This window comes from Crinia signifera, chromosome 3 (genome assembly GCF_055691185.1).
Source record: "Crinia signifera chromosome 3, ASM5569118v1, whole genome shotgun sequence".
NCBI lineage: Eukaryota > Metazoa > Chordata > Amphibia > Anura > Myobatrachidae > Crinia > Crinia signifera.
In genome coordinates, this window is record NC_139219.1 from 195,676,776 (window position 1) to 195,689,691 (window position 12,916).

Consider the following 12,916-nt stretch of genomic DNA (forward strand, 5'->3'; position numbering starts at 1 on the left):
GGGTGACGGGCTGTGTCCAGTGGCAGTGTCCAGGGGCTGTGTCCAGTGTGACAGGCTGTGTCCAGTGTAAAGTAAGAAAAATAAATAATAAAGTAATAAATAAAATAAAAACACATTTTTGGAGGATGGTGGAGGAGGAAATAGTGGGAGATCAGCAACCTGATAGAAGTGCTGAAGCTGCTACCACCAGTCATGACAAGGCCGATACCTCTTTGTATTTTTTGCTCTTTGGAGCATTTCTCTTTTTTTGGGATAGTTTATTAAACTGCCACCCTGTCTGCCCCTGCAGTGCCGCTCTGCTTCCAAGATGTGCCAGGTTGGAAGTGTAAGATCCACATGTATGTGATGCCCACTGCTGTCGCTTAGCTCAGTCATCCAGCTACCTCGGTATACCCTTTTGGCCCAACTACAGTAAATGAAAACATTTTTGTAAGCTGTGAAGTGATCAAAATTGACTAGAAATGAGTGGAAACTAATGTTATTGAGGTCAATAATACTTTAGGGGCAAAAACAGGCCCAAATTCTGTTATTTTAGCCATTTATAGCATTTTTTCATAAAAATCCAGATCCAAAACCAAAACCCACAAGGGTGGTTTTGCCAAAACCAATCCAGATCCAAAACACGAAGGGAGATCCAGATCCAAAACCCGAAAAAGTGGCTGCCGCACATCTCTAGTTTTAATATATTTCGTAGTTTAAAAAAAAAACTGAATAAAAATTACATTTTATTGTAAATTGTTTTTCTTTTCTTCTAATGGCACACCATCACAACTTTACATAAAACAACTGAGAAGAATAAGGGCTATACTCTGACTGCTGTATACTGCTTGTTATGTATTATATAATTTTTCAGCAATTTTGCAACAACAAAAAAAATGTATAGTATGTCAAAGCCCTAGTTACTGATACTATTAGGACAGCGCATGGGATTATTGAGGGAACATCTGGCTGCACACACCCGCCGTGACCTCTGAGTGTCCTTGTCTAGGATGCTGATTCGCATACCGCGCTCGTACACATAGCACGATGGTTACATGATACATTACACGCTATTCCTGTCCTGTGTCACTAGGGTTACCACCTTTGTGTTGAGAGATTCCCGGACAGTGGCCCGCCCCTTGACACACCCACAGCCCACCCACTGACCCGCCCCCAGTCCCGCCCCTTGACCCGTCTTATGTTGTTGGTTTTTTAACCTTTGCTTCAATTTCATTCTTGATTTTGCACACCATAATGCCAGTTACATGGTACATCACACATAGTAATGCCTATTACATGTTACGCCATACACTGCAATGCCCATTACATGTTATGCCAGGACTGAAGAAGATTTTTGAAAAGGAGGGAATACATGGGCAGTGTGCGCCGAAGGCGCGCGCCAACAATTTTCAACATAATGCTGATTACACGTCACACCCATTACATAGTATACCAAATGCCATAATGCCCATTACATGTATACCACACACTTTGAAGCCCATTACACATTATGCCCATTAGTTGTTATGCCAGGACGCAATTTTTTCCCAAAGTAGGGATAACATGGGCAGTGCCCGCCAAAAGGCACTTGTCAAAATATTTCACCATAATGGCGATTACACGTCACACACCCATTACATAGTATACCACATGCCATAATGCCCATTACATGGTTTGCCACACACCGTAATGCCCATTACATGTTATACCAAACACCATAATGCCCATTACACATTATACCAAACACCGTAATGCCCATTATACATTATGCCACACACTGTAATATCCATTACATATAATACCACACGCTGTCATTTACATATTATGCCTCATAAGTGCCGCTTACCTACATGCTCGTTGCTATGGGTTGAATGCTCTTTGCCAGGGGTTGCATTGTATGCTCTATGCCAGGGGTTGCCTCATGCTCAATGCAAGGGTTACTTGCTCATTGTCAAGGGAAGTGAGATGCTTGTTACCATGAGGAAGGTGAGGGTGACAGTGGCAGGCAGAGAACATTAATCAGGTCTAGGGGCGAATCCAGAAAAATATGACAGGAGGGGCACCACAATAACTGGGTGGCGTGAAGGGTAATATTGTGCGTGCCTTTGGGTGTGGCCACAAAACAAGGGGAGTGGTCTTACAGGGAATGCGTGTCACATTTATTTTCATTGCGTGTGGAGCATGGGGTACAGTTCTAGCGGGTGACATGGTGAGTGTGCGGGGACAGGTCTGCTAGGGGGCTGGGTTAGGGACAGGGTGAGTGTGCGGGGGCATGTCTGGTATGAAACAGGGTTAGGGACATGGTGAGTGTGCGTGGACAGGTGTGGTAGGAGACAGGGTTAGGGACAGAGGTGGTAGGAGACCGGGTCAGGGACAGGTAAGTGTGCGTGGACAGGTGTGGTAGGAGACAGGGTTAGGGACAGGTGTGTTAGGGGACAGAGGTGGTAGGAGACCGGGTCAGGGACAGGTGAGTGTGCGTGGACAGGTATGGTAGGAGACAGGGTTAGGGACAGGTGTTTTAGGGGACAGGGGTGGTAGGAGACAGGGTTAGGGACAGGTGAGTGTGAGGGGACAGGTGTGGTAGGAGACAGGGTTAGGGACAGGTCTGCTAGAGACAGGGTGAATTTTCTGTCCCCACGCCTGCACCTCTCTGTGCCCCCATCATTCTATCCATCCCCCCTACACCTCTCCATCCCAGCCCCCCATCCACCCACACACCTCTGTATTATACTTCCGCAGGGTGCCGGGCTGGGGAGGGAGCCACAACCATCAGCGCGGCGGGGAGGGGGGGGGGGGGGGGGGGGGGTGGGGTGGGGGGGGGGGGTGGGGTGGGGGGGCGGCACAGGGAAGTCAGACTCAGGGCAGAAGAAGAGGGATGACGCTGCCGGGTGCGATGCGGTGCAGCGCCAGCGGGAGAACTGAATGGGCTTTTTTTTAAAGTCCTGTTCAGTTCTCCCGCTAGCGCTGCAGCGCATAGCAAACTATCCGTATCATCATTCGTCTGACTCTTCCCCCCGGCGATTCGCCCTGGTTCCTGGGCCTGATATACAGCGGCGCAGCTGCGGTGGGAGAACAGGACTTCAAACAAAAACACGCCCATACAAATGACTGGCAATCCATTCATTGGCTGAGACCTCTCTCAGCCAATCGCTGATTGGCTGAGAGAGGTCTCAGCCAATGAATGACTTCCCATTCATTTGTATGGGCGTTTTTTTGTTTGAAGTCCTGTTCTCCCACCGCAGCTGCGCCGGAAACCAGGGCGGACGGACGGACGGACAGGGACAAACGGCAGCCAGTCAGCCACAATCTTCTGTGTGCCGACCCGGTTCCCGGACATTTTATAGTCCGGGAACGCCGGACTCCGGACACCGGACCTAATTACCGGACTGTCCGGAGTAATCCCGGACGGGTGGTAACCCTATGTGTCACCCATGCAATCAGTCCCGTTTTATAACTACATATGCCACACAAAACATGGTTGACTCTCCCGCTTCCAAGGCGACAAGTTTTCGTGACGTACTTCCGGCATAACGTTACTTCCTGTTCCGGCTATCCGGTGTCCTTGTCCTTCTTCTGTGCAGTGTGCTGTGCAGCCTCAAAGAGCAGAGAGAGAAGCAGAAGCAGCATTTTCATCATCATGTTTCGCAATCTCCTGGTAACTGCTGTGTTCCGTGTGTCCTGTGCCGTGCCGTGCCGCACCGCGCCGCTGCTCTTGGCTATCCTGCAACCTTGCTGATGGGGGGGTGTGTGTGTCCTGCAGCCGGCCGTCACTGTCATGATGACACATCTGCGTAGATAATATTCATATAGAGTGACAGGTCAGACCCTAGAACATGGTTCCCCAGGGCTACTATTGCTGTCCACGTGAATATTAGCCTCTGGTAAGCAGAGCGAGCAACCACCCCCGTGAGGGTACACGTTTTAATGTCCTGAACGAGTTTAATGATGTTCTGAAGCAGCGTAGCCATAATAACCCAGGGGTTCCGTGTTATGAGCCGTGTAGTCTGTAAATCAGGGATGGCCTAATCATCTGCATTAATAAACTCTCTTGCTTACAAACAGGTGGGTGCAGGGCATGGGGTTGTATATTGTAGACCAGTGGTTCCCAAACTGTGTGCCTAGGCTCCCTGGGGTGCCTCAGGACACTTGCAGGGCTGCCTTGGGTTGGTTGACCAGGATCAATTCATGTTATTTATGGTCAATGTACCAGGTAAAACCAGTGCTAGTGGCTGCCAATCATAATATATGGGAACAAACAGAAGCAAATCCTGTCCCTCACCAGATAACTGTGACATATACACACAATGCACTTCATTTAATATTGTTTTTCTGAATTTCTCGATAAGAAGCATTTGGCCTAGGGGTGCCTTGAAAATATTTTGATGCTCTAGGGTGCCGTGATTCAAAAAAGTTTGGGAACCCCTGTTGTAGACTATTAAAATATGTGAGCATTTGTCTGTCTTTGGATGTACAGCTGTGTGTGTGTGTGTGTGTGCGCCAAGTAGTACTACACAGTGCTGATACATCCTGTACTACAGTGCGTACGTGCAGCTCCTGTCACTTCCTGACCTGTGCTTCATGCCACAGCCACCGTCCTTCTCTCACCTTCGTACACTTTACCGCTTGTCTGTGGCAAAGGTGTTATTTGTATTACAATTTCTAGTAAGATCCACTTTAATGTGTATGGTTTACGATGCTGGTGCTCGGTCCTCCTTGTTCAGGTTGAGTCTCGTGTATCCAAAATGCTTCGGATGGACTCTCTCAGCCCTCTTTACATTTTTTTTGGGGTTCAAGACTTAACCTGTAGTAACAACATTGCTATATTGTTACCACACTAGATTTGCACAATATATATCCTTAATTGTTGTTAATATCATTATAGTTCATCTAGTTAACAATGCAGCATGTACGCACCTTTTGAGAGAGAGATATATATATATATATATATATATATATTCTAACAAATGGCTTTTTCTTTGCATAATTATAATCTGCAAAATGTTGTCATGACTTTGAGGTGGGTGCATGTGGCATAGTTTAATCCCACACATTGCCCGCCCGCTAAAAGAAGCTTACTACTTTTGTCTTTATTACCATTGCTTTTATTACTGTTTTGTTGCTAATTACAACAAAATATGTTGGTTCTATATAAATTGCAGTTAAAGCGGGCGTACTTATTTATTATATAAGAAACTGGCATGCAGCTCCTGAAGTTCAACAACTCCTTACTGAGTAAATGCTTGATATTACACGAAGAGATGCTGATTGGTTAGCTATCCTACCAATCACTTAACATATAGATGCACAGAGCTTGATTTTCAATTTCCCCTGCTCTAACTTGAAAACTATTGATCTGATCGCTTGCTGGAACTAAAATTTGTGATTGTTGTGAGAGTTAGCACATTATATTTTTTATGGTCTTGAAGTTATTTGATGGAGAAATCAGCAGTTTACACGATGCATTGTTGTGTTTCAGGCGCTCCGTCCGGTTTCTCGGCGGACCTTCAGCACATCTACCCGGAAATCACTTCAAAACAATGTTTCGGAAAAGCAGAAGTTGTTTCAGGTATTTGGAGACTATGGAAATTTTTTATATATATATATAACAGTCCAATTTTCCAAGCAGGAAAAATAACGGCACTCAGGAGACGGTAGTAAGTGACTTTAAAGAAATAAAGTGTATACACTTTATTTCTTTAAAGTCACTTACTACCGTCTCCTGAGTGCCGTTATTTTTCCTGCTTGGAAAATTGGACTGTTATCTACACATCACCTTCTGGCACCTGGGGCAGCTGTATGACTAAACTATTTGAGTGCCGGCAGATCTTGGACTGTATATATATATATATATATATATATATATATATATATATATATATATATATATATATATATATATATATATATATATATATATATATATATATATATATATATATATATATATATATATATATATATATATATATATATATATATATATATACTCATTTTACTATTTGGCCTGTTTTTATTCGATTCAGATGGATCGGATGAAAACTGGCCAAATTTGATGTGTTTTGACATCCTAAGCGCAGCTCTGTTCACATTGGATCGGATCCAGATATCATGTGCTGCACACATTGTCTCTGGATTCAGCCTCCTCCCGGCAGCATGGAACATGGTCGCATACGATTCATCGCATGCAGACCCCATGTGATGTATCGCATGCGATCCTTCCTGGGCAGGTCAAGGGGGATCAGATACTGCTGTGAGACTTCTCAGCGGTGTATGACCTATGCTGATGTTGATCTAGCGGTAAAAGGCAGAGACTTTGTTTTGATATGTAATTTTAAATGTACAAAGGCAATGTTAGGGGTGGGTGCATTGGATTTTGAAAGACACAGGGAGCCAGAGTATTTGCAAAGTGGAGCAGCACAAGATAACAGTAAGGTCTTATTGACCAAGAGACTTTGAGTCGAGTTTATAAGATCTCAAGGAATATACTGTAAAAAATTATTCAGATAGGACTAATTTCCACTGGAGTTTTCTTAAATACGTTGTATGTGTATTTTTAGCAATACTAAAATTTAATTCTGTTACCAGAATCTTTTTTTCCTAGTGTTTCCTTATGGATTGGAGGTCTTCTAGCACTGCATTGTCACTATACCAATTTTCTATAACACTAGTTTCACTTTTGGAAATTACTCAAATTTAAAGCCTATAAATGCTACACAATTATGTATACATGCATATCAGTCTAGTAAAACACATATATTTTGTTTCTTCCCCACTGGTGTAAATTGATAGGTAAATGTAGTAGTTCAGATCTGTATTATCTAACTCCATCCCTTTCTGTCCATCCCTCCTCCCTCCCACACTTTCGCTGTCTGCCCCTCCCTCCCTCCTCTGGCTGGCGCTTGCTCTCTGCCTGGCTCTTGCTCTCTGCCTCTTCTCACCCCATTAACTCCTATTATCATCTTTCCACTTGAAAAGGATGATTTGGTATTCTCCCTAATGCTGCTTTTATATGAGAGACGGGAAAAAGCATGGAGCAGAAGCATACAAGTCCTGTAAACTTTCTGCAGTGCTAATTGGAAACATTGGTTGTAACTGTGCAGGCTTTATGAGGGTAAAGCATATTATAATACCAATTAACGTTAGGGGCATACACAGGTTGAGATTTTAGCCTATTTTCTAAGTGATCTGTGCTTAACGATTTAGGGGGTATTCAATCCCGGGTCAGGAGGTCATGTCTCATTCTCCACCTTCTCCACTGCTTCTTGGCAGGCAGGATTCAATTCCCCCAATGCCGATAAAGGGAGCGTGGCCACGAGAAATGGCTGCGGACCGTAGAGATCTGGCCGTGAGCTTGATTATCTATGGCCGTTCTCGCCAAAAACTAGCCCGACTGTTGGAAAAGTCAGCATTGAATAGGCGCCGGCGCTATTTCCCCTGTCGGAAATAGCAGGGGGTGGGTTGGGGGATTGAATACCCCCCTTAGAACGCTTAGAAATTAAGTACAACTAGCTCCGTGTGTACACTCCATAGCTATCGCCGGTTCTGTGTGCATGCCGTCAAAATCTAGTTAGATCGCATAGCAAATGTGCTAAAATCCCTACGTGTGTACAAAAGCATTGGTAGCAATCTATGATGGCCGAACAAAATTATACAGTTAAAAGTGATGTCTTTATTAATTTAGTTTTTGTAATTTATTTAATTGTTTTATTGTTTTCTTGCAGGAAGATAATGGCCTTCCTGTACATCTAAAGGCAGGGCTCAACGATGCCTTATTGTACAGGCTGACCATGGGGTTAACCCTTTTTGGTAAGTGATCTGATGAAGTACTTGTTTTTGTGACCCCTTCACAATTAAATACTATTTAAGACTTCTAGGCCTATAGCTAAAGAGCATTTTCATAATGGAGGGCATCATATAGTTAAGGAGAAAAATAACTCTATACTACATCAAAACCCCTTTTGGGGTTTTGGTGTAATTGATCTAGTCTCTAGAAAACCCTGTGTGCAGGTTCTCCAGACAAGCTACTTGCATCTAGGTTACAGCACAGATGGTGTAATGGTCAGCATTGCTGCCTCAACCCCGAGGTCATGAGTTCAGTTCCTAGTAATGATCCATCTGTTTGGAGTTTGTATTTTATACCTGTGTTTTCATGAATTTCCTTCCTTGCTCCAAAAACAAATGGGTAGGTTAATTAGCTTCTGACAAAAAACCTAGTCTGTATATACCAGTGGTGTTAAACTCATGGCCCTCCAGCATTTGTGGAACTACATGTCCCAGCATGCTCTGCCACAGATTTTATATAATGGATTGCTAAAACTGTGGCAGGGCATGCTGGGATGTATAGTTCCACAACAGCTGGAGGGCTATGAGTTTGACACCACTGCTATACATTGTGATAAGGAAAGCCTGGCCTAATTTAGCTATGTAAGCAAAGAAGAAAAAGGCAAGACAATATTTTTCTATGCAGGGTAAATACTGGTTACTTTACTTTTACACTGCAGTTTCAGTTCGAACAGACCCCTCCCAAATCTCAAAGTCCATACACACTGGGCGATTTTTGCCCAGCGTGTATGGACAGCGATGATGGGAAAAATTGCTGGGCTGAAAATCGCTCCGTGCATACGCACCTGAGTAATTTTTCATATGTTTAAGTGATTTTCCCAGGACGCTATGGAAAGCTGTCCACCAGCAGATGAGCGGCCGCTGGTGATATGCGGGAACGTGCATCAGCGCTCACCACTCATCGCTGACCCGCACACACTGAGCGGCTTTTGAGCTGAAAGCTGCTCTTAACGACAAAACTGCGCTGCTCCAGCTCAAAGCCGCCCAGTGTGTATGGGCTGTATCTCTCTGCACATATTACATCTGCCCCACCTGCAGTGTAACATGGTTTTGCCCAGTTGTATGGATTTCCCTGATCTGATATGGTGATCGGTGGATCTGCAATCCATCGTAGGAAACTGCATGTAAATGACTTTCTAATCCATATCATTTTGGTTGGGATCAGTAACCTGTTTGCTTTCCCCCATCCCCCAAACAAAGAGTTGGGGGTCGGAATTGGAGTAACCAGTCACAGCTGTATGGCCCCTTAAGCCACTTTGTTCCTAGAAATGTAGATAACATGATTATCCATTTTTGAACACATTGATGTCATTTGTGCTGTGTGAAAAATGACACTAACCACAATGTTTACATTTTATTTCAAAATAGCAATTCGGCATACACTGCTCAATCTTCATAATGCTATATTTTAGATCAGTTGGCAAAACTATGAGCTAAAAATTGTGTTTTTGATGAATATTTTCCAGGTGAATATGCCTTCACATAACATTATTAAAGGGTATATAGCACACTATAAAATGTAAAAACCAATAGGAACAAAAATATTTTTAATAAATGCACCAGCTGGGTTGTCTGGAAAATATGAACAGCTTATAGGTCCTGAAAACAGTTTGGCCGTCACTGAGATACCGATGTGCCCACATTCATCCATCTACCCATCCTTCCACCAAACAGATCGTAGGTGTGAAATTGCAGCAATTGCCATTATTTGCACTTGTTTGTAGCAAAATCACAGGAGCATGTGTACCATTCTATGCTGTGGATCACTGGTGCATGTGCGGAGTCCACATATGTTTGCATTCACGCTATTTATAGCAAACCATTGGCAATTGCCATGAATAGCCTGTGCACGTCTGTAGGTAACTGTTTTAAGTAACAGTGCCACTAGGTGGCCAAACAAAGGAGTGCAGGAACATATTCAGTATTAACTGTTTGAATCAGTTGAATTTCTGAATAGTTGGCTAATTTGGTCTCCAATTAAGAAAACATCTGGTGGAAATTATTTTTCTTCGATATATTGAAAAAAATATTAAATTGCCAGGTAGAAAACTACCTACCTGGGCCAAAACGGGATAAGTGTGCATATGCAAAAATCTAAAATAAGTATTACAAATCCACAAGCCTCTATAAGCAGGTGTCAGTTATAAGTGTGGTCATAGGTATCCTCTTACAGGCCAATCTTTGAGATTTTCTTGCAGAAGTATTTTGCATATTTAATGCATTTATTTTTTCTCATTTTCTGTATTTTAGGAAGTCTGTATTCCGTGTTTGAGATTGTCAAGGCTGCTTTTCCCCAGAAGCAGAAATAATTTCAGCTTTTCCGAAACAAAAATCTTGTCTGGTTTGTGATGCATCAGGGATTCTTGTGTCCTTGTCATAAAGACGTGCTTAAATGATGGGAACAATATTTATTAAAATGTACTGTATAAACTGCTGACAATAAAGTGGTTTTACATTGCTATTATCAGTGACTTTTTTTTATTTTTTTTTGCTTTGCTGGTTATGTGGTCTACTACTTTTATATCCTTCTTGTGAAGTATTTTGAATGGACCTGCCAAACAAATGAAAGGGCCTCATTAATGATTTAGCAGTGTGTTCATAAATACAACTGATCTTTGTAACCATTTTTTTTTCCATCTCCCCTGTAAAGAACAGGGTGGTTATTGCTGATTGTCATTACACAATGCATTAGCCCTGAATCTACCACTTCATCTTTTCTAGAACTGTCACTCCATAAACAGTACAGCCTGATAGTCTTTCTAATCGTAAAGAAGGTTTTTTTTTGCCTAGGAGCAAACAGAAAGACAAATGTGCCTTTTTGGGCGCACTCTTTTATACAGTAATATTAGTATGATATGAGTAATTTATTTAAAACATAACTTTTATTGGACTCTTTGCCTAAAAAGAAGAGAGCACTTTCGATACTTAAAAAAAAAAACAGCATTTTTACCATGTTATGCTGGTATCTAATGGTTCTTTGGTGGCAACAATAATGCAGTACTGATCTATATTATTATTGTCTATCAATTGCCTTTACTTTCACAGTATTCATAAAGATCAGTTTTACCCAGGTGATCCCACACCTCAATGGTCTGTGTTGGTTTATTACTTTAGTTCTCGGTATTGAAAATGTTATCTTTAAGACGTAGATTTAAACACAGCTGCTTGATGAATTAAAAATGTTTCACTTATAGTGCAAAGTCTGTGCGGATCCATACACCGCTACAGACAGTCTTTCTAATCATGACTAGACACAAGGACAGGGAAACTGAAGGCTACTTTTAGCATGTTAAATACAGATTCATTAAACAAAGTGGATGTATGAACCTTATTTCACATAAATGGATGTTATTAATAATACTTAGTATTTTGTTTAACCAACCTTGGTGGTTGGTGAGGGGGTTGCAATGGTCTCTGAGGTGTAGGAGTGCTGAGGCCAGTGTGTCACTGTTCCGACTGAGACTTCTTCCCTTCATGGGCGGAGTTGTGGCAGCTGGTTTGCGTGACCCATGGGTTACTCATACTCAGGTGGCTGGTGTAGTCACAGAGTGGTGCGAGGCTGCAGCAGTGGATCCAAATGCATGCTGGTGGAATCTATTTATAACAAATGCCCCCTTGAGCATCAGCGTATGTATAAGAATAACACAAATAGGCCCTTATTCAAGTTGGATCGGACAGATGCGAATTTCGGACAGGCACGGAGTGTTTTTAGGCCTGCCTACCGTACAGATCGCTCACACCATCCAAATGCAGTAAGACGCTGAGCGAGTGGATGTTTCATGTGAACACCTCCCCCATTCTCCGGTAGTCACCGACCATCGAATGATGGACCGAGCGGTCAGGCACGCCCGAGTGCTCAAGGCCTCTTGGACATTTCTCCATATGAAAGCAGGGATATGGCACGGCAGCTGACATCCGGCTATGTCAGCTGTCCGCCCCACCTGATCGTCACGGCCGGATTACCATACATACGCCCAGTGTTTTCATGGGAACACCCATGAAATGCGGGGCATATGGTAATGAGCCCAAACAGCCCTTCACGACCCCTCCCACCCCCTGCTCGGATGGTTCCGTACAATAATTTTCTGCAGGGACCTCATGCCGTGTTCGGACGTGCGAGGCATTCACACATGCGCAGAAACACCTCTTCAAATGCGCGAACACCAAACATCGGCCGACCAACCGCAAACGCAGCCGTCTGACTTAATCAGCATAAGAGCCATAGTAAGGAATAAGGAAGGAGTATTTGACATGTTCTTCATGTGTGAATGCGGCTGATCTGTAATTCTGCTCACATGTGCCAGTTAGGACGTTTATTTTATAATGCATCTTATTCGCAAAGCATTGTGAAAAGGACACACAAGCCGCTTGTGCTGACTGAAATATGTGGCACACCCATATTCTGTGCACGAATGCAGCTGTATCTGCATATGAAAATGTGGGCATTTTGTATGCAGATACAGTCATGGTTACTAATGCTGTAGACACAGAATCTGTCCTTTTTAGTCTTTTCTTCAATTGAATCTGAATTATCTTAAATTGACCTATAATGTTCACACATCAACACATCCGTGGGGCCGGGGATAGTTGCACTCACATGCGTAGAGCAGTCTTCGGGGCGGGAGGATGGAGGAGTGCTGCAATGGCTCCAAGCTGGCCCCCGCCGATGTTCACACAGCACCTCCACAGTAGGGAGGGTGGAGAGTGGGAGCATGCTACGCCTCGTGTAGCTGAGGTCCAGCCCGCTGCTGCTCACCTCCTTCCAGCACAACAAGCTGACCGGAACAATCACCACTCTAGCGGCTTCCTGCTCACTAAAGCCCCCTGGCAGAGGATACCAATGAGGGTAGGGATGGATGGAGTAGGAAAACGGATGGCCCTCAGCAGCATTGTGCGGAATCCCATAGTCAACCCGAAGGAAGACATCCAGGACAGCAGGACCTACTAAAGGAGGTATGGCTCCTGCACCGGGGCAACAACAGTGGAACCTAAGCCCAGGGAGGGCCCAAGGCAGTTGCGCCCCCCCCCCCCCCCCCTAGCTGCAGCTCCAGCATGACCAAGATGGTGCCGCAAAATGACTGCCTAGGAACTGTGC

The 12,916-nt window shown here is 43.8% G+C and overlaps 1 protein-coding gene and 1 long non-coding RNA gene across 2 annotated transcripts in view; one reads left to right on the top strand and one right to left on the bottom strand.

Moving 5' to 3' along the window:
• Positions 1-2,758, bottom strand: part of LOC146064095 (uncharacterized) — a 157,713-nt gene extending 154,955 nt beyond the window's left edge. Inside the window, exon 1 of the long non-coding RNA XR_014471747.1 lies at positions 1,826-2,758. This is a non-coding gene — a long non-coding RNA (uncharacterized LOC146064095). The remainder of the gene's footprint in view (positions 1-1,825) is intronic.
• A 521-nt stretch (positions 2,759-3,279) lies between these two features.
• COX7A2 (cytochrome c oxidase subunit 7A2) lies at positions 3,280-10,285 on the top strand. Its single transcript, XM_083177189.1, has 4 exons — positions 3,280-3,634; positions 5,456-5,545; positions 7,701-7,785; positions 10,072-10,285. Exons 1-4 carry the CDS (start codon positions 3,440-3,442, stop codon positions 10,128-10,130), a joined length of 429 nt encoding a protein of 142 aa, XP_083033315.1. The 5' UTR covers positions 3,280-3,439; the 3' UTR covers positions 10,131-10,285.
• Positions 10,286-12,916: the final 2,631 nt, after the last annotated feature.

Bases quoted from the DNA above. Each gene is read 5' to 3' on its own strand.
- COX7A2 (XM_083177189.1), top strand. From the start codon at position 3,440: ATGCCACACAAAACATGGTTGACTCTCCCGCTTCCAAGGCGACAAGTT. The intron at 3,635-5,455 runs GTAACTGCTGTG...GTTGTGTTTCAG, and splicing joins TCATGTTTCGCAATCTCCTG to GCGCTCCGTCCGGTTTCTCG. The intron at 5,546-7,700 runs GTATTTGGAGAC...GTTTTCTTGCAG, and splicing joins AAAAGCAGAAGTTGTTTCAG to GAAGATAATGGCCTTCCTGT.